Genomic DNA, 21,371 nt, shown 5'->3' on the forward strand with positions numbered 1-21,371 from the left:
AATTTCCCAAGTTTTGAAGTTATTTCAGGTATTTGTGAGCTGCTTGATCTTCAGTTTAGCCGTTTCTCGCTTGAAAGCTTTATCCATGCTCTGTTTTGATAAGAATTCAAAACAAAAATCTTTTATTTTATTTCTATTACTATATAAACTTAATTTGAATTAAGATTAGTACTGCTTAGAACCTTATCCTGTCTGAATTTAAATCGTCATGTTCACCTTTACTACAATTACACATCATCATTGTTATCTACGAAATGATTTTATTAATAATTTACTCTCCACGGTTAGAAGACACTATCAAACTATACATCCTACTGAAAATATTTAGTCACAAAAAATAGCCAAGTCAAGCTCAAACAATCTAAACTGTAGTCTAAACTTGAGCTCTAAAAACCTTAATATATTTATGGATGCGTTGATTTTCTTGAACAGTACAACCTTCCTCAAAAAGGGGGAAAAAGAAGAAAAAAAGAAAGAAATTCTCCAAAAATGGAGGAAATACCTATGAAATACATGTATCAGGCCCACTTAGCCAACAGAGACATCAACCCTGCTCCCACTAAAAGCGAGACATTAACGGCTGCTTGAAGAATTCCTTTACCCTGAACCTTAGGGTTCATAAAGTCTGCAGCAAGAAGATCGACGAGTGCCATATAAATCAAAATCCCTGCGGCCGCTGCATTGAGAATGCCTTCGACTATGAGAGCAGTTGGGCTGTTCTCGTTATACACTGATGATATCCCTATGCCTATTGCGATTCCTACAGGTGTTGTGAGGGAGAAAAATAGAATCATTATAGCCATTGATCGAGCTTTGAATTTTGCCTGCAAAACGTAGGAAATAATAGCATTTTCCTCAATTAGTATGCAAGTAGAAAAGATAATAAATTGTTTAAAGGAAGAATATCTCAATTAGGGAAACAGTAAAGTTGTTTAAGGGAGTATTCTGCTTTTTCTAAAGTTCAAACCTGAGGACTATATTAGGCATCCAAATCCCGGTTCATCTCTGCCTTACATTATGTTGAAACTATAAGTTTGTAAAGGGGACCTTCAAGCATAAGTTTAATTGAGAACAAGAAGGCCAGTCTACCTAAAGAATCAAGCATCCTTGACTAACATTTCGATGTAGTTTTCCGTGGTCATGCTTGCATCTTGATATTCCTCAGAAGTTTGAAACAAATTTGTTTCTCATGGAAAGCAATTTTTTATTTTATTATTATTATTATTTTGGTGGTGGTGGGTAGTCTTTAGAATATTAGTCTATGCTAGATTATGATAGAGAGAAAATACTTTACATCAAATGAAATCTTCAGATATAAAAGTTTTTTCAATAATAAGTACATAATTCTGGGCTTCAAGTTTTGACTGGAACTACGAACCAGATGACTCGTAAACACAGGAAATGGAATAAGAAATCAGCTAGCAAATTCCAAATATTTTGATAATCTTTATAGTTATTTATGAATCAATACCTGCACTACGCATCCTCCAAGACCTGTACCCTCAAAAAACTGATGAAATGTCAGAGCAGCGACAAGAGGTCTTATAGTTGAGGGGCTCTCCGATGCACCCAATGATATTCCAATAATTACAGAATGAACAACAATACCCAATTCAAGAACCTGCACATATTTCACAAAAAATTGCCAAATCTATTGATCACTAATTATGAAAACCTGACATGCTTAAAACAAAGGGTATGTTAACAAGCAGAAAGTTTAAGCCATGATAATAACTGAGACCATGATAATGCACCCAATGACATTCTCACTTTTAGTCCTGTTGGAGTGTACCAAACTGTCAATACTTAGAAAAAGATTCAAATAGGAATTTCTCCACAAATTATTGGTGGTATACGGATTTATTGTATTTTGGATGTATTTCTTTGTTCTTGATCTTGTGTATTTCATTATCCTACACCTTTTATTTAAAAAATGAAAAGAAAGGCTAAAGTTGGTAAGATCAAGGTTAGTTGAAATTGGAAGCTCTAACTACATGCAATAGTCAATAGGGGGACAAAGGAATTAACATCATGACGGCCATAATTGAATCAGTACGAGATACAAAACCTTTTTTCTTTTTTACTTTACAAGCAACAAACTTGAAAGTTGACTAACGAATAGTACATAGCATCTTGATTCACTTGCAGTGTGTCTCCGTTATGTGCACATACTTAATTAATTCATACAGCAGCATATATCTGCAATTATGTCTCCCTATAATTTTCTCTTCGAGCAAACAAATAAAATGATGCAAATTTGAAGGATTTTCAATGTTTCAAGTTTTTGTTTACATAAAAAATAATCTGAAACCATCAAATCTAATTAAAACTACCGAAAGAACCACTATAATATGAGAAATTTTCCACAACCATTTTCTTGCTTGAGAACAATCTTCCCCTTTCTTAATAGATAAAATCCAAACAATGAAGAAGTTCTTTCTAATAAATAAAACACCCAAAGAAATCCTGATTAGAAATTCCAAAGATTAATAGGCTTTATCAATTAACGCAAAGTTAAAGGCATTCATCAAGAGCATTCTGATTAAATTACCACGAAGTTTAAAAAAAAGGGCAATTAGAAATAGAGTAGTTATGTGCTCACCTGAGAAATAACCCTATGCCGGATCAATTCCGACGATCCACCACCAGCAGCAACACTCCCATGAGCGTGCCCGTGCCCGGCGTGAGTGTGCACGTGCACATGCTCCTCGTGCACGTGCACATTGTCCTCAACGTCCCCCTTCCCCTTTTGTCCATCATCAACTATAAAATGCCTCCTGTTAAAATACCCAGTCGCCAAACTATCCACCATCAGCGTCCCGATAGCGGCCACCATCGCAACAAACCCCGTAAACGGAAACTCCCCCCACGGCTTATCGCTCAGACACGGGGACGTCAAGTTCTTGAACGCATCAGGCAAGATGTGGATGAATCCGGTCGCCAATATAACACCCGCCGCAAACGCCTTCACCACAAAAAACACGTCGCGGTCAGGACGCATAGCTGGGACCCACTTCCCGAGGATCGGTATGCAGACTCCAATGAAACCGCCGATGAGGATGGAGAAGATTGCGGTGATCTTGATCGTCATCGACGGAGCAGTCGCAGTCGGCGAGAGACTTAGAAAGAAGGAGGAAAAAGAAGAGGATGGTTAGGGTTTTCATCGTCGTTGGTTAAGAGAGAGAGAGAGAGAGAGAGAGAGAGAGAGAGAGAGAGGGGTTCTAGAGTTATTGGAGGGGAGAGGGGTTTATATAGTTAGGGAGGAGAGTATGATGACGACATGGTGATGAAAGCTATGGGTAAAAAATTTGGCGTTGAAGCTGATGCTAATGAAGTTTTCATTCACATGCGGTTGTCATCAAGATGTCTTTAGGGGTCTGTATTAGAACTCAATTGAGAGGTTAGATCACTAAATGACGACATTATGGAGACACTGAAATTATGAAATAAAAGTGAAAGACAGCTGTGATTTTCAAAGATTGGCGCAAATAATGGTAACGATTAATAGCATGCTCTTTTTAATTTTAATAAGTAACGTTACAGGTTCCCCATTCTTCCTCTAATGTAAATAGACAAGATGCAAGAGTAAAATATGTAAATGATATTTATACTAGCAGGTGTTCCCCGTCGCGCACCATTCAATCGAATTGACGCTCAGGATTGCTAGAATTCCGACCTAGCCGACTTGCAGAGTCGACGCCTCCCTAGGTCGACTCGAAGGGCGGTACTTGTCGGTCCTCTTGTCGAAAACAACTCACTGCAAGTCCACTCGACCAATTAGTTATTCGCCCCTTCGTTGGGTCGACTCGAAAGGCGTTAAGTCAAAAGGCAACTTCAACCTCAAACACCCCGCTAACAGCGTGTCGACATCACATTAAATGCTTAGCAGACACCATTGTTTCTCCATCCCTGATACTATTTATGATACATTGGACCACGCCGGCTTTATGCACCGTCTATCCCGTCGCATTAATGCTGAAGTGACAATGTCCACCCCGTGATCGCTCTACGATCGACACCTGTAAAGTCGACACTGACTCAGTCACCAGCTCAGGTTCAGCCAAAAAGACTAAACTACCCCTCTTGCATGGTTATAAAAAGTAAAACTATTCCAAATATAATGGTAAGGATTTTCTCTGCATTTTTTTGCCATTCCATTGCACTTCAGAACTAGCAATGTTCTCATTTTCTCACTCAAGTATATAGCTGAATTGATCGTCGGAGGAACAACGAGGGAACTAATCCTCGTCCTCTTACGAGTTGTTACACGTGCAGGGACGAACAACCTAACTCCCAACCGGATATTCGGATAAGTGAGCAGCCCCCATATCAACCCAGTCACTACAACAGAAATGCTAATCCGCGAGGAACAAGTTCGTCGTTGAAAGTCGAGATTTCCTCGCCGTAGTGTGTTCGCGAGGAAAAAACTTTGGTCATCATTTCCTCGCGGTAGGGTGGTCAAGAAAATTTTCTGCGAGGAATATTATAATTTCTCACGAAATCCTTTTTGCGATGAATATATTCTTTTCTCGTTGTTACTCTTTAGCCTCGATATTTTTCCTCACCTAATCTCATGCCTTTTTCATCGCTAAACTACAGTTTCCTCGCCAATGATATGTGAATAATATTTAATTTATATATAATAAAAGTTCTAAAAAAACTATTTTCGTCGTTGTAAGTACCTTTCAACGAGAAAATTGTTCCTCACCAAAGGTAAATCATTAACGAGGAAATTGATTTTCTTCATTATATGTATCTTTTTCTCGTGGAAACAGTTCCTCAGTAAAGGGACTCAATGACGAGGAAATTTAAATTTATCGTTGCAGGTTGTACCCCATAATCCTCGCCAAAGAAATTCAATTACGAAGAAATTTACATTTGTCGATATAGGTTATAATGGTCTATAGCGAGGAAAATTACTTTTGTTGTTAATGGTTGTATCACTATAGCAAGAAAATATGTTTTTGTCGACGTAAGCAGTATACTCTATAACGAGGAAATATTCTTTTGACGACATAAGTATGTGGCCTATTGCGAGGAAACATATTTTCGTCACCTTAAGTTGTAGGGTTTATTTCGAGGAAATTTACTTTCATCGACCTAAATATATAGCGAGCAAACTTATAATGAGGAAATTTTATTTCATCAATATAATGCTATTACGAGAAAAACACAAAATATAAATAATTATCATCAATTGTCACCACAGTACATCAAAACAATTAAAATAAATAAAGCAAGAAAGGTACTACCATAAGTAACAATGCTAGTCTAAAGTAATAACAAATGCAACAGGATCAAAAAACATTTCTCCAAGTTTAAGTTCACTAAGAATACTAAGCTGATGGATGTTGCCTCGAAAAATTAGTCATAAACTCCTCAAACTTTTTGGCTTGCTCCTCCAATCTTTGGATTATCTCATTTTACGCATCGATCTTCTGTTGTTGAGTTCCTACAAGTTGTTGGGTCTCTTGAAGCTGTTCTTGCAACTCTTTATTCTTTTCAGACATTTCACTCATTGAAGTACGAGAGAACCTTAATGGTGGTGGTCTAGGGTCAAAACCACAACCCTTAATGTAGTCTGATTTGACTTTGAGAACTTTTGCACAAATTTTCTCATCTGTCATTATTCGAGTTCCATCAGGTTGAGTGGTATCTGCTCGCATCTTTATCATTTGATCCTATAAGTAAAAAAAAAATATACAGTTCAATCATATGCAACTTCTTAATTACAACCTAATCAATATAATCCTCTTTAGAACAGTAATATCAGTTTTACCTATATTCTTAAAATATTATACAAGCATGCATCATTGACACGTTACTTACCCATTTTTTCTTTGCTCCCAAGTCCCATCCTTTTTTTGTACTTCTATACTTTGTTTCAAAACGATCAATTGCACCTTGCATCTCTCCAGTCTGTGTTGCCTATTGCATTCAAACATATTTTTATTTTTAGCATATATATACGTACACAATTAAGTATCAAATTTATAAGCAAAACTAAAAAATGTCTTACAATTTGCTCTTGGTGTGACATAAATGATTTTGACCCAGCTTTGTGGTGATATGTCAACTTTGACCTATTAAGAACATTCTTCTCTGAGCGAATCTAAAATTATTAAGACATACAATTAGAAAGAAGTAAATGAAAAAAGGAAAAATGTAATGCGTGGAGAAAAATAAAAAAGGGAACAGCGGCTTTGGAAGAAAATTGCGGCTAAAGGACTGGGTCTTTTTCGGCAGCAAGAAAAAAAAGGAACAGGAGCAAGCAGCGGGAAAAAGCGGCTTGGAGAAAAGAAAAATCGCAAAGGCAGAGACTTTCTTTCAGCGGCTGAGCAGAGGAAGAATAAGAGAGAGAAAGAGAGATCTTGAGAGGAGAGAAAAAAGAGAGATTCTACAAAAGAGAGGTTTATTTCTTTTGGGTAAAAAATCAGATCTTTGAGACGAGATAGTGGAATCTCCCCTCCCCCCTCCCGTGGACGTAGGCAAGTTTGCCGAACCACGTAAATCTCGTGTATTTACTGTTTTCTGGGTTATTGGCTATTGCTTGTAGGATCCCTCAAAATTCGGTCGCAGAGCTGATGAGAGGAAGAGTGTATATTTCACTTTGATGAGATATATCACTTTCAATTCTTGTTTCCTTTGAGAAATAAGAATTTCATTATCTATTCTCGTTTCCTTTGAGAAACAAGAATATAGAGGTTGACTTGTACTTTTGTGACAACAAAAGCCAGAGCTTTAAAAGCCAGGGCTCTCTCTCAGCTGATATCGCTTCCGCGGCGGTGGGCGTGACTCTGCGCCCAACAATTGGTATCAGAGCTGTTATTCAGATTGGGAGTGGTGTAGCTTCTGATTTGAGGTGGTGCTCGGTAATTTTTTCTGAGAGAAGCGGTTTACTAATACAAGCGGAGGATGGCGTCAACAAGTAAAACAGTTAAAGTTGGAAAATACGAGATTGAAAAATTCAATGGGAAGAATGATTTTTCCTATTGGAGGATGCAGATGAAGAACACGTTGATTTCGCAGAAATTGCACAAAGCTTTGGCGGGAAAAGAGAAGAAGCACAAGGATATGTCTGATGAGGATTGGGAGGAGCTGGATCTGGAAGCACGGGCGTCGATTATCCTTTGCCTTGAAAGGGATGTAGCTTTCTTGGTAGATGGAGAGGAAACGGCTGCGGGCGTGTGGTTGAAGTTAGAAAGCACCTTCATGACGAAGAGTCTAACAAACCGGATCTATTTGAAATCCAAATTGTATACTTGCAAGATGGAGGAGGGCTCATCAATCCGGGAATATATCAACAAGTTCGATAGGATTATATCGGATCTGAAGGACATCGATGTGACTGTAGAAGATGAGGATCAGGCTCTTCTATTACTTCTATCTCTGCCGAAGTCTTATGAGAACCTGGTGCAAACATTGATGCTTGTGGGAGACAATTTGACGATGGATGAGACTAGAACGGCGCTTCTAGGGGATGACCTTCGAAAGATTGCAACCGGTGACATGACTACTGGTGGTAACAAAGAACAAGCGCAGGGATTGTTTGCTAGAGGAAGGAGCAATGAGCGAGGAAAAGGCAAGGGAGGAAAGTCTAGATCTAAATCGAGACCCCTTGCGGGACGAGCGTGCTTCAAATGCGGTGAAGTTGGGCATTTCAAGGTCGACTGTCCTAACAAGAGAGTAGGTGGGAAAAAGAACAACAACAAGACCGAGAGAAGAGAAGGCAAGGAAGAGGCGAGTTACGCATCGGAGGAAGGGAGCGATAAAGAATGCTATGTTGTTACGGGTGGCGAAGATACCTCCGGTAAGTGGATACTTGATTCAGGTTGCTCTTACCACATGTGCCCAAATAGGAAGTGGTTTACTACCTATAGGAGCATTGATGGTGGAACTGTATTGCTGGGGAATAACCATGCTTGTAAAACGGTGGGGCTCGGTGATATAAAAATCAAGATGCATGATGGAGTGGTCAGAACCCTAACGGACGTGCGGCACGTTCCCGACTTGCGGAAGAATCTTATCTCAGTGGGTGCATTAGACTCCGGTGGCTGCAAGATTGTTACAGAGAACGGAGTAAAGAAGGTTGTTCGAGGTTCCCTAACAGTGATGAAGGGTGTTCGTCACGGTAATCTATATACTCTCTCGGGTACGACGGTGACAGGAGATGCAGCGGTTGGAACTGATGGAAGTGGTGGAGACCCATGTGAGCACACCCGGTTATGGCATAGGCGGCTTGGGCACATGTCAGAGAAGGGTCTGGTTCTGCTTGGTAAGGAGGGTTTGCTGAAGAATCTGAAGAAACCTTGCATGGATTTTTGCGAGGATTGTGTGTACGGAAAGGCGCACAGGGTCCAATTCTTGAAAAGCAATCACAAGAGCAGAGGTATACTAGATTATGTGCACACGGATGTTTGGGGTCCGGCTCAGACAACTTCCAAGGGTGGTTCCAGGTATTTTGTCTCGTTCATAGATGATCATTCGAGATATGCTTGGATTTATTTTCTTAAGCATAAGAATGAGGTATTCGAGACATTCAAGAAGTGGAAAGCAATGGTTGAGAACAGGACGGGCAAGAAATTGAAGACACTAAGATCTGACAACGGTACAGAGTATACAGACGGTGCTTTCAAGGAGTTCTGTGATCAGGAGGGCATTGTTCGACACTGGACAGTCAGGTCAACACCACAGCAGAACGGGGTCGCGGAGAGACTGAACCGAACATTGCGGGAGAAGGCAATGAGTATGCGATCTTATGCTGGATTGGGCAACGAATGGTGGGCAGAAGCGGTGGCTACAGCATGTTACATTGTGAACCGTTCTCCACATTCGACATTGGATGGTGATACACCCTATAGGGTGTGGTCAGGGGAACATGCAGATTATGAGAGGCTCAGAATTTTCGGATGTACCGCCTATTATCACGTCAACGAGGGAAAGCTTGACGCGAGGGCTAAGAAGGCGATATTCTTAGGGTATGCGAAGGGCGTAAAAGGCTACCGCCTTTGGTGTACAGAAGATTCAAAGTTCGTGATCAGCAGGGATGTTACCTTTGATGAAAAATCCATGATTGCTAGGGCGCCCAAGGATGATGGTGTTGGGACTGTTGGGACTTCAAAGTCCCAGGTTATTGAGATAGAACCTAAAGACCAACCAGGTTCTAGTCATGTTCAAGTGGGAAATCAGGTAGATGATGAGCTTGAGCAGGAGGAGGTTCAGCAAGAAAATACACAAGCACTACAACAGCAGCAGCTCGAGGATACTTTGGCTTCCACTATGCCAAAGCGAGCATACAAGCAGGTACAGAAGCTGGGGGCTGATCAACCCCTGAAGCACTATGGGCAGGTTAATTTGGTTGAATACGCACTCTCGGTGGAGGAAGATGAGCCGATCTCCTTCAAGGAAGCTATTCGGGATAAAGATAATGAGAGTTGGTTGGCTGCGATAGAGGAGAAGATGGAATCTCTTCGGAAGAACCAAACATGGGAGGTGGTCCCATTGCCCGTAGGAAGAAAAGCTATTGGTTGTAAGTGGGTGTATAAGAGAAAGGAAGATCCTTCAGAGCTCGGTGGTACAAGGTACAAGGCGAGGCTAGTGGCTAAAGGGTTTGCACAAAAAGAGGGTGTGGATTACAATGAGATCTTTTCTCCGGTGGTGAAACACACTTCTATTCGGGTGCTATTGAGTATTGTTGCTCATGGTGATCTTGAGCTGGAACAACTCGATGTTAAAACGGCCTTCTTGCACGGAGACTTGGATGAAGAAATCTACATGCATCAACCTGAGGGCTACAAGGTTGAGAATAAGGAACATCATGTATGTCGCTTGAGGAAGTCACTCTATGGACTAAAGCAATCTCCTCGGCAGTGGTACAAGCGATTTGACTCCTTCATGCTAAAGCATGGGTTTTCCCGAAGCGATTACGATTGTTGTGTTTACATTCAAAAGCTTCGTGGAGGTGATTATATCTATCTCCTTTTGACTCCATTGGCTCCACACTTTAGGCTTTCAGGTAAACAATCTCCCACTACAGCGGAAGATAAGGCACACATGGAGCGTGTTCCTTATGCTAGTGCAGTTGGCAGTTTGATGTACGCCATGGTGTGTACACGCCCAGATATTTCACAAGCGGTTAGTGTGGTCAGCAGGTTCATGGCGAATCCGGGAAAGGCGCACTGGGAAGCGGTGAAATGGGTCCTGAGGTACTTGAAAGGTACCACGGATCACTTCAGGCTTTCAGGTAAACAATCTCCTACTACAGCGGAAGATAAGGCACACATGGAGCGTGTTCCTTATGCTAGTGCAGTTGGCAGTTTAATGTACGCCATGGTGTGTACACGTCCTGATATTTCACTTAGGCTTTCAGGTAAACAATCTCCCACTACAGCGGAAGATAAGGCACACATGGAGCGTGTTCCTTATGCTAGTGCAGTTGGCAGTTTGATGTACGCCATGGTGTGTACACGCCCAGATATTTCACAAGCGGTTAGTGTGGTCAGCAGGTTCATGGCGAATCCGGGAAAGGCGCACTGGGAAGCGGTGAAATGGGTCCTGAGGTACTTGAAAGGTACCACGGATACGGGTCTGTGTTTTGGTGGAGATACATGTCAGATTGATGGGTTTGACAGTCAGAGTGCGATTCACTTGGCAAAGAATCAAGTTCATCATACTTGTACCAAGCATATCGATGTCAGGTATCATTTTGTGCGGGATGTCATAGAGGAAGGTGATATTTCTCTCATGAAGGTGCATACGAATGAAAATCCTGCAGACATGTTAACCAAGGTGGTCACAGGTAGCAAGTTTAAGCATTGCTTGGACTTGCTTCATATTAGCCCGTGTTGATTTGCCCAAGAGGGCATGGCCCTTCGGGGCGGTGATGGGGTGAGGTGGAGACTATATGGAGAACAATTATAGAACTACGGTTAGCTTGATCCCGGTAGAGGGTACGTAGGCAGTCGCGGTAAAGTGACGCAGCTGGTTTTGGCCTGGTTTGGCCGATGGAAATATCTCTGATGATGTTCGCGGTGTTCTTCTGGTATTCGTCCATAATTCGAGGTTTATCAAATGATGTACGAGGTGGAGAATTGTGAGAGTGGGGGCCACGCGGAATCAAAACGTGCCTATGTGATGAGATAAGGCTCACGCGGAATCAAAACAGAAATCATGTTCACGTGTTTGCTGTTCACCCGAATCAACTCTCCTATATATATACCTAATATTCTAGGGTTTGACGGAGTGGGGAACAGCGGCTTTGGAAGAAAATTGCGGCTAAAGGACTGGGTCTTTTTCGGCAGCAAGAAAAAAAAGGAACAGGAGCAAGCAGCGGGAAAAAGCGGCTTGGAGAAAAGAAAAATCGCAAAGGCAGAGACTTTCTTTCAGCGGCTGAGCAGAGGAAGAATAAGAGAGAGAAAGAGAGATCTTGAGAGGAGAGAAAAAAGAGAGATTCTACAAAAGAGAGGTTTATTTCTTTTGGGTAAAAAATCAGATCTTTGAGACGAGCTTGTGGATTGTACAAGTCGTCGGTGTTCTCCTTATAGTGGAATCTCCCCTCACCCCTCCCGTGGACGTAGGCAAGTTTGCCGAACCACATAAATCTCGGGTATTTATTGTTTTTCTGGGTTGTTGGCTATTGCTTGTAGGATCCCTCAAAATTCGGTCGTAGAGCTGATGAGAGGAAGAGTGTATATTTCACTTTGATGAAATATATCACTTTCAATTCTTGTTTCCTTTGAGAAATAAGAATTTCATTATCTATTCGCGTTTCCTTTGAGAAACAAGAATACAGAGGTTGACTTGTGCTTTTGGGACAACAAAAGCCAGGGCTTTCTCTCAGGTGATATCGCTTCCGCGGCGGCGGGCGTGACTCTGCGCCCAACAATTGGTATCAGAGCTGTTATTCAGATTGGGAGTGGTGTAGCTTCTGATTTGAGGTGGTGCTCGGTAATTTTTTCTGAGAGAAGCGGTTTACTAATACAAGCGGAGGATGGCGTCAACAAGTAAAACAGTTAAAGTAAGTCATCACTAACCTGCATTCTTTTGATCAAGTTCTCCACATCTGCTTTTTCAATCTTCTTCCATTTTTCCACATTCAGTGGGGCGTAGTTTCGAATTGTGTAACCAATTTCATTTGCAAACATCTCAGCATAAGGCCCCGTAGGTCTGTCATTTTCTTCAGTCAGAGTCACAAGTATTTTAGAATTCAATTGGAAGAACACCTTATCTGCATTCACTCCTCTTGTCTTCCCTCGCACCTTTTTGGTTGTACCTTTGACATAATTTTTATTAAGAACATAACACATACGTATATTTAATTCTCAAAATATTTGTATATAATATTTTGTATACCTGGAGGATGCTCCTGATTAATATCTGACATCAAATTATCATCTCGCTCTTCAGCTATGGTGTTTACCACTGGCTGATCATTAACACTTTGTTGCTGAAGACGTGCACTAACTCTAATCCCTGTCATTCGAGTTTGTAGTTTAGGTATACCCTTGTAATTTGCAATTGATGAAAATGAAATTCAATTCAGCTTCTCTATACCTTTTAGAGGAAAATAATTCAATTCAGCTCAATTCAACTTAATTCAGCTCAATTCAACACCACTTACCAGTAGTAGTTCGTTCTGTGGTGACAACAGTACTACTAGAATTAACACCACTTACCAGTAGTAGTTCGTTCTGTGGTGACAACAGTACTACTAGAATTCAGTCCATCTGCTACAGAATTTTGGCATTCTTGATTGGAAGTTTGCAGACGAGTACGTTTTGTACCTATTAGCATACACACTTGTTAGATAAGTAAAAACTAACATTACTTAAATATTCTAGCAGTAAAATGAAGATTGCATATTTACTCGTATTAGAACCGGATCCATTCCCTGTAGAATTCACGTATGGCAGATAACTAGTTGTTGCATGAGAACGTTTCTTTTTCAATAATTCTGCATGTGATTGATTACTTGGTGCATTACCTATTGTTACATAAACGTTAAATTGATAACAATATTCTAATCAACCAAGTGAATGAATCATGAATTATAAGAGAAATATGCACTACTTACCAGAAGTAGAACTTTGAACGATAGCCGCTTTGTTACGGTACATCTTCTCACTGTTTATTATCAAACAATTACAATGGTCAAAATGCAAAAGAATGTAACATTCATCTATTCTTTACATATAAGCATCAAGAAGAAGCATAGACTGCAGCAAGGATAAGTATGAAGCTGTTACATTTAAATATCAGCAGGAAAAGTAAAACCAATCAGAAAGACACAAGATGCAAACTGGTAATGTCAAATTTGCCTGTTTATCAGCTCTCTTCACTCTGAGCTCTTCTAGTTCTTCAATGGCCCGAATTTTACTGTCAGTTTCGCCTTCCAAATCTGAAAGATATACATCAGACATGATTATCATCAACTTTAGTGCCTTTCAGGTGAAAACTCAAAAGTTGCTAAATTAATTACAAAAAATGGAGCAACGGGTGACAAGATACAAGTATAATGAGGCCCAGAACAAGCTGCGACATGATTATGACAGCAGGCGGACACAAACATGATCAGCTTACCTTGGTAGTAACCTTATTCTTTAAGCTCACAGATTTGTTGTCACTTCTATAATGTCACTTCTATAAAAAGAAAAGAGTACTACCACACAGTGGCTCCACGATACAGGCATACAACTATTGCACATGGAATGGAAGTGTGTAGGATAATTTCACAAAGGTTTTCATTTGCTCTTTATCATCTTATGTTTCAGGCTTTCAGCTTAAAAGGCTGATTGGACAATCTGTTGAAGGACATTCCACATACTAATTTATAGATCTGGATCAGGCTCAAGATTCTTCGAAACATATAGGGTAAAGTTGGTTTTGATAATGTAAAGTCATGCTCGGTCATCCCTAGCAAACCTGCTGATCAACTAACTATAAGCACATAAATTCAACAAAAAAAGGAATCTATTCTTTACATATTATTTAAAACAAATTACTGGGATAGTCTGCTAAAAAGGATTTAATGTTGCGACCTTTATGTAGTTTTATTTAAATGTTAGGGATAGTCTGCTAAAAAGGATCTCTTCTTTACATATTATTATTTTTCATCTTGCTATTTAGAGTTTTACGCAATTACACCTTTAACAACACAAGTAAAGTTGATGATCTTGTTCCTGTCTTCTATGTATGAATGAGTAAAATAAAGTAAGCATGATGCACATGGTTATTGCTAATTGTGCAAAGTGAAAAGCGGAAGTTGTTCAGGTAAATACATTCTTCAATAGTATATTCACTTTCAAAGTCATGCATGGTAGCAATATAAAATCAGGCACAATGGGTAGTGTGGTTCTAAGCTAAACCTTGTAAACATTAATCCATAATGCCTTTCATATCCTCTTAGCCTTTATCCTACTATAGGTTTTACAAAGAAGAACTCCCAGTCCCATGTGACAATACAATTCTATCCAGAAGGTATGCATCACACTTAGACCATGTCCTTCTGCAGTGCTCAAGGTCAACAGAGTAATAGGAACAACTTTTAATCTGTTATGTGCCCAAACAATTATGTAATCAATAAGTTCTTGCCAGTATGACGGCTGCCTAATAACAATATTAAGCTAAAAGCAGTGTAACCAATATATTAAAGAGAAATAAACAATATATTAGACTTTAATTACACTTACAGGTCCGACAAGTGTTGAGTGACCCCAAGCAGTGTAACCAACACTAGTATCCCGAGCAGGGGAACAAGTTGCCACAAATAACTGAAAAGACAAATGATTACATAGTATATAAAGTAAACTGTATAAAGCTAAATGTCATTTGAGTAACAATACTGGAACAATTTTCAACCTATTTCAATAAAAATAAACTGAAGTATTGAACAAAGGCATAAAGTAAAATATTGTTGAGTTAATGTCTTATCTACTTTCAATGTGATTATATGAAGACCAAATTTGGTTTTGAATGGTTCAAGGGTTTATCAATAGTTCTATCCTTTATGTCAAAGGATGTTTTATTGATCAGAAAATCTAGAAGCTAATCAAAAAAATAACAGTAAAATTATAGCTACATTTACCAAATTATGTCAAACTAAAACATCCCGCACAAATCAAAAAAAGAACATTAAAATTATGATATAAACTAATCACTATCCTCATCATCACTTGAAATGATTGGTTCTTCATCACCATCTTCTGGATCATCTTCTTCTTCAGTATCATCATTTATCAAATTATCTTCACTACCATCATTCATCCGATCATCATTCACAACCTCTGAAGCAACAATTTCTGGGTCAATATCGTTAAGATGCAAATCTGGAGTTTCAAGGCCCTCTTCTTGAACGAACCAGTGAACATCATTAAACTCGTCTTGTTGATAAGCATCATTTGTCACAGGATCTACATCATCCTCAACTATCACTCCACTTGTATCCTCGACCTCCGGAACATCCCACACGTTTCTCAATTGCACCTTTTGTACAACTTTCCAGGGTGAACCCAACTTACAGCCATCGAGATAAAACACTTGTTGGGCTTCCATAGCAAGTATAAATGGTTCATCATCATACCACGTAGAACTTGTATTAATGCTAGTAAGATTATAATCATACTGTATCATTCTTCTCCTTTCGTCTCTACTTGATTCGTCGGTGTTGAACCATTTACACTTGAATAAGAAAACTTGATTCATATCTAAGTACGTTAACTTCACAATACTTAGCAAAACACCATAATAATCATGACTTCTCTAAGTACGTTAACTTCACAATACTTAGCAAAACACCATAATAATCATGACTTCCGCCAATAAAAACTACAGGGACATACACCCCACTATTTTGAGTTGTTCGATGATCATCAAGATCTTTTGTATGATATCTAACTTCATCCACAATACAACCAGTGTATGTATGAACACGTAAATCTGGTTTACATGCTAGACAATAAAGCTTCTCATCAGTTGCATCCATCAATCCATTTTCTCTCTTTTTAATCATCTACGAATAACAATTGAAACAAGAAAGTTAGCATAGTGGTCATATACAATAACCAAACAATTTACCACTAATGTTGTTTGTCTAGTATTTGTGTTTTCTTATTTATTATAGACAAACAACGTAGTTGGAGGATGGATGAAATAGAGCTTCAACGATGAAATCCAATGGAGGTTGGCGGAATGTCAGTGAAGCCTTGCAATTCAAAGTTAAAGATCAAGTTCAAGCTTCATCCGCAAAGTGTACCAAGTCAAGCTTATTGAAGATCAAGATATCTCACGAAAATACATAGAACAAAATGTCACTGCTTCATTGACAATATATGCTTCTGCAATAGAACCTTCAGGTCGAGCTTTATTTGTAACATACTTTTTATATGTTCCTAAATTTCTCTCAATAGGATACATCCACCGATAGGTAACTGGACCACCAAGCAAAGCTTCACGAGGTAAATGGACTGCCAAGTGAACCATTACATCAAAAAAAGCCGGTGGAAAAATTCTCTCTAATTTGCACAATATTATAACAATCTCCTTCTCCATTCTTTCCAAGTCTGACACCTTTAAAGTTTTTGCACATATCTGTTGGAAAAAAATGGCCAGCTCAACAATTGCAGTGCACACATCCTTGTCCAAATATGAACGAATACCAACTGGGAGGAGGCGTTGAAGTAAAACATGGCAATCATGACTTTTTAAATTATGTATCTTCCCATCGACAATGTTCACATTTTTGCAAATATTGGCAGCATACCCATCAGGAAATTTGACAACTTTGAGGAACTTACAAAACAGCCTACGGTATTCCAATTTCAAAACATATCTAGCATGAGGCTTCTTCAATTTATTCCCTTGACGTGTGAGATGCAATTCTTTTCTTATCTTCCTATCTGCCAAGTCCAAACGAGCCTTGTTGGTGTCTTTTGTTTTCCCATCTATATTCAACAAAGTACCAATGACACTATCACATATATTTTTTTCAACATGCATCACATCAATATTATGTCTCAACCTGAGCTTGGACCAATACTCTAACTCAAAAAGAATACTCTTTCTAGTCCAGTTTAGCTCATGAGGCTCACGTTGTCGCTTTAAATCAGGATTGTCAGGATGTTTTCCAGGCCTAGCTTTATAAACACGATCTAATTGCCGCAATATGTCATCCCAAGAAAATAATCTGGGAGGAGGACGATTTTCAACTAAACCGTTAAAATATTTACTCCTTCTCCACTCATGATCCTCAGGCAAATTTCGTCGAGCTCCCATAAAACATAATTTTCCTCTCAACCCCTCAGAAGTTACATCTTCGTTACAAACAGGACAAGCTTTGTACCCTTTTGTGCTCCACCCAGATAAATTTCCGTAAGCAGGAAAATCATTTATAGTCCACAATACACATGCCCGCAAATTAAAATTTCTCCCAACAGAGGCATCAAAAGTTTCAACTCCAATACCCCACAATTCTTTTAATTCGTCTATTAATGGACGAAGAAACACATCAATGTCTTTCCCAGGTGCTCGAGGACCAGGTATGAGTAATGACATCATTGAATACACTCCTTTCATGCATTTCCAAGGAGGCAGATTGTACGGCACTAGCATAACTGGCCACATACTATAACTAGGGCTCATGTTTCCAAATGGATTAAAACCATCTGTAGCAAGCCCCAACCTCACATTTTGACAATCTGCAGCAAAATCAGGATACTCTTGATCAAAGTGTTTCCACTCGGCAGAATCAGCTGGATGTCGTAGGAAACCCTCTTCATTTTGTCTTCTTTTTTTATGCCATTTCATTTCAGTCGCTGTATGTCTCGACATATACAACCTCCGAAGTCTCGGCTTCAATGGAAAATAACGCAAGACTTTTTGTGGAACTTTCTTGCGTTTGCCATCACAAGACTTGTATCTCGGCTCCTTGCACACTGGACATTCATCCAGTTTCTTATTCTCTTTCCCATAAAACAGTGCACAGTCATACTTGCATGCATGTATGGATTCATACCCCAAGCCCAATTCTAGCAACATATTTTTGGCTTCATAGTTCGATGTTGGTATGGATGCACCTTTTGGATACGAGTCATTTAACAATTTCAGTAGATTTTTAAAACTTTTATTGCTCCAACGACCATCTATCTTGATCTGCATTAATTTTATAATAAAAGATAATGCAGAGAACTTTGTACAACCCGGGTACAGTTCTCGTTGAGCTTCATTAAACAAATAATCATATTTGTTAACATAAATATCGTTCTCATCATCTGTCTCCATACTTATAGCCCCTTGGACATCATTTAACATGTCCAACATCGCAGCATTGTCATCATCATCATCATCGCTGTCACTTTCAAAATCCTCATACATTTGGTCGCCTGCGACATCAACAAAATCTTCCCCGTGCTCAGTCTATGTCGTGTAATGTTGTGCAAACCCATTTACAAGTATATGTCTGCGTATCTCGGGTAGAGAAAGACACGGCAATGCATTTTAACATTTAACACAGGGGCAATGCGTCTTATTTTCATGATCTAGGTGTTGTTTCGCAGCATCCAGAAATGTTTTTAAACCATTGGTGAAGTCAGGATTGTAAAACCTATCTCTAACAAACATCCAACTTCTGTCCATCATGTACCTATAATAAAAAACAAGGGGTTCCCCATTGAGAAACAATATGACCAATCATAAAAAAGATACATAACCAATACTTGTACCTATGATCTAACTTACCTGTGGCTAATCGATAATTATAATATTTTTTGTTAATTAAGTGATAAAAAATGAGATATTAACGTTGATTATTGATTTATTGAGGTACACTTCAACAGCCATAGATAAAATCAAGCATAAAAGAACAAAAAAAAGGAAAACAAAAGTTAAAACATTAGCAAGAAGTTACAAATGCAAGCTGGATTAACATCAAAGTGAGAACAAAAAAAGAATAAAAAATAACAATTTAAGTGATTGTGATTCACAAGGTGTGACACTTTAAGGTAATGAATGTGAGGAGCCCTTATCCTAGTGTAAAGCTGAGTGCGCATCCATGAATATTATTATTCAATGAGCCGAATCTTAGACCTAAGACATTCTGTAGAGTAACAATGCAGAACTATTTTGCAGATGCTTATGAAAGTTAGTTGATCTTGTTCATTATTTGGAGGTCTTGAATGATATAGGATTGTTTTCTGATACTTTTAATCATAAGTTTTTCTTGATATCATTATTTTGTACCTTCAAAATCTAAGTTATCAATATTTGCTAATTAAACTAGTGGTCAGGCTTTTACTCTTAATGCTGGTGACAGGGTGGCTTTCACCACCCTCCATCTCTAATCTCCATCTCTGTGTAATTATGAGTTTGAGTGTCTGTTCTAATGTTCCAAGCTGGTGGTACTATAAGATCAGAGTTGGTATTAGTCAGCATGTGTATGAGGTTGACGTCAATAGACTGATAAAGGCGTATCTTTTGGGTTGATTATATTTATTTTCCTAAAATCTGACTCCAAAACTTGAGCTTCCATCTCGCCCCAATGAAATCAGGACAACACCCATAAAATCCCCCCAACATCAATAATATGACATATGAGTATACAATCGTGCAGACACACAAAATTAACTGGGCCATCAATTTATCCCACCTTGTCATAATTGCACCAATCTGTACCAGTCATCTATGTCGTGATCTTCATCACAAATCATTGTATGTTTTGACCTTGTAGGAGCATGTAAGTCTTGAATTAGTGCTGTTTAACATACTTAAAAATTATACCAACGTATCTCTTTACCCTGCATTGTGTTGATACATGACCAGTTTGATGTCTACAAAATCATCTCTGCATGTTGATGGTGAATTCAGATTTTGGGCCTTTTGTTGACGCGGGTTTTGCAGTATTGAGACTACACATTAATTTTATGAGTATCATTTCACTTTCTTGTGATAAAGCTCTAGATAATCCATCATGTTATGTTTCTTTAGGTTGTTCTGTGGTGTTGCAGCAACACCGCTTTCATCATTTAGTGCCTTTTTGATGTCCCTACTTCCTATTGTTGCAGTTGGTTTTATAATAGTCAAAAGGCTACAGGTTGTAGCCAAAAGCTTCAAGCAGTTTTGTGGCAAAATTGACTGCAAAACCACTTTGACCACCTTATGTTAGACTGCTGTATTAGATTAAATTTTTTCTTTTAATCCTAAAAATAGTTCATAAATTTTCAAATAAAAATATACTACTATGTACAGAAATAATTAGAAATTTCAAATTGGTTGAGGGAGAGCATGAAATATTTAGATCTTGGTTACTGTTTTCCTAATAAGAACAATAACTAAAATTACTTCTTTTTTGTATAGAATAGAAAAGCAGAGAGTTTTTCTCTACAGAATTACATGCACAGAATCAACAAGGGATTAGGAATTTTTACAAGTTAAATGAATAATTTAATCTCAATAATCGGAAAATTCAAAATACCTTAGTGGGGGTGAGGCGATCAGCACATGCAATTGCCAGAAATCGGAAAGGGGAGAGACGCAACCACAATTGCACGAATTGGAAAGACCAGAGACACCCAAATCTGTTATTATAAGGGAAAGCGAAGGTCTCAAGGTCTTGATCGAGGTGAGATCGGAGGTCAATTGAAATTTTTGAGAGGGGAGGTTTTGGGTCGTGGGGAGGTCCTCGTCGGGTGGGAGGCTGAGATTGGAGGGGTTTTGAGGGGAAATAAAAAGAACCTAACTAGGTTTTGGATCGTGGGGAGGTCCTCGTCGGGTGGGAGGCTGAGATTGGAGGGGTTTTGAGGGGAAATAAAAAGAACCTAACTAGGTTTCGGGTGGGAGTTCGCGGGTGGGAGGCTGAGAGCGGGGCGATTTTGAGGGATAAATAAAAATCACCGCGTTTTGGTAATTATAATTCGTTTCCCCCGTTTTTTTTAATCCCTACAAATTTAGTTTCCCACCTTAATTTTAATAAAAATATCTATTTTTTTTAAATTTACTTGAGATATAATTAGCAACTCAAATAGACAAAAAAGATCAGATTTTATAATAACTGATAAAAATAAAACTCACACCTCAATTCGGGGATCACCAAAACTCAAAACAATAATCATGACCATTAAAATTCAATTAGAGTTCACCAACTGTACAAATAATCAAATCTAAAAGAAGAGATTAAGAGGGCAATTGAAATTAACCCAAATCATTTAAAGTCTGACGATATCAGACCTTGATCTAGCATAAAACTTGACCTCGATTAATCAAACAGAAAAGATTTATACATATTGAGGAAGAAAATTGAAAGAATCTATGGGCGAAGTAATAAAAGATTGATTCTCAGTACTTACCAAAATTAAAAACTCAGTAGATCGGCTGGATGTAAACGA

At 38.8% G+C, this 21,371-nt stretch overlaps 3 protein-coding genes across 3 annotated transcripts; all 3 read right to left on the bottom strand.

Annotated features, from left to right (window-relative positions):
• On the bottom strand, window positions 380-4,747 carry LOC109829728 (zinc transporter 8-like). The gene is made up of 4 exons (XM_020396767.1): window positions 4,683-4,747; window positions 2,603-3,119; window positions 1,472-1,621; window positions 380-824 (listed from the first exon to the last, which is right to left on the bottom strand). Exons 1-4 carry the CDS (start codon window positions 4,745-4,747, stop codon window positions 519-521), a joined length of 1,038 nt encoding a protein of 345 aa, XP_020252356.1. The 3' UTR covers window positions 380-518.
• Window positions 5,160-20,820, bottom strand: LOC109829729. The gene is made up of 11 exons (XM_020396768.1): window positions 20,462-20,820; window positions 14,688-14,768; window positions 13,317-13,396; window positions 13,073-13,122; window positions 12,866-12,982; window positions 12,675-12,782; window positions 12,352-12,471; window positions 12,033-12,271; window positions 6,020-6,112; window positions 5,830-5,928; window positions 5,160-5,681 (listed from the first exon to the last, which is right to left on the bottom strand). Exons 4-11 carry the CDS (start codon window positions 13,113-13,115, stop codon window positions 5,424-5,426), a joined length of 1,077 nt encoding a protein of 358 aa, XP_020252357.1. The 5' UTR covers window positions 13,116-13,122; window positions 13,317-13,396; window positions 14,688-14,768; window positions 20,462-20,820; the 3' UTR covers window positions 5,160-5,423.
• LOC109829730 lies at window positions 16,270-18,366 on the bottom strand. Its single transcript, XM_020396769.1, has one exon. The coding sequence runs from the start codon at window positions 18,364-18,366 to the stop codon at window positions 16,270-16,272; it is 2,097 nt and encodes a 698-aa protein (XP_020252358.1).

The sequence above is a fragment of the Asparagus officinalis genome, chromosome 2 (assembly GCF_001876935.1).
Source record: "Asparagus officinalis chromosome 2, Aspof.V1, whole genome shotgun sequence".
Lineage (NCBI taxonomy): Eukaryota > Viridiplantae > Streptophyta > Magnoliopsida > Asparagales > Asparagaceae > Asparagus > Asparagus officinalis.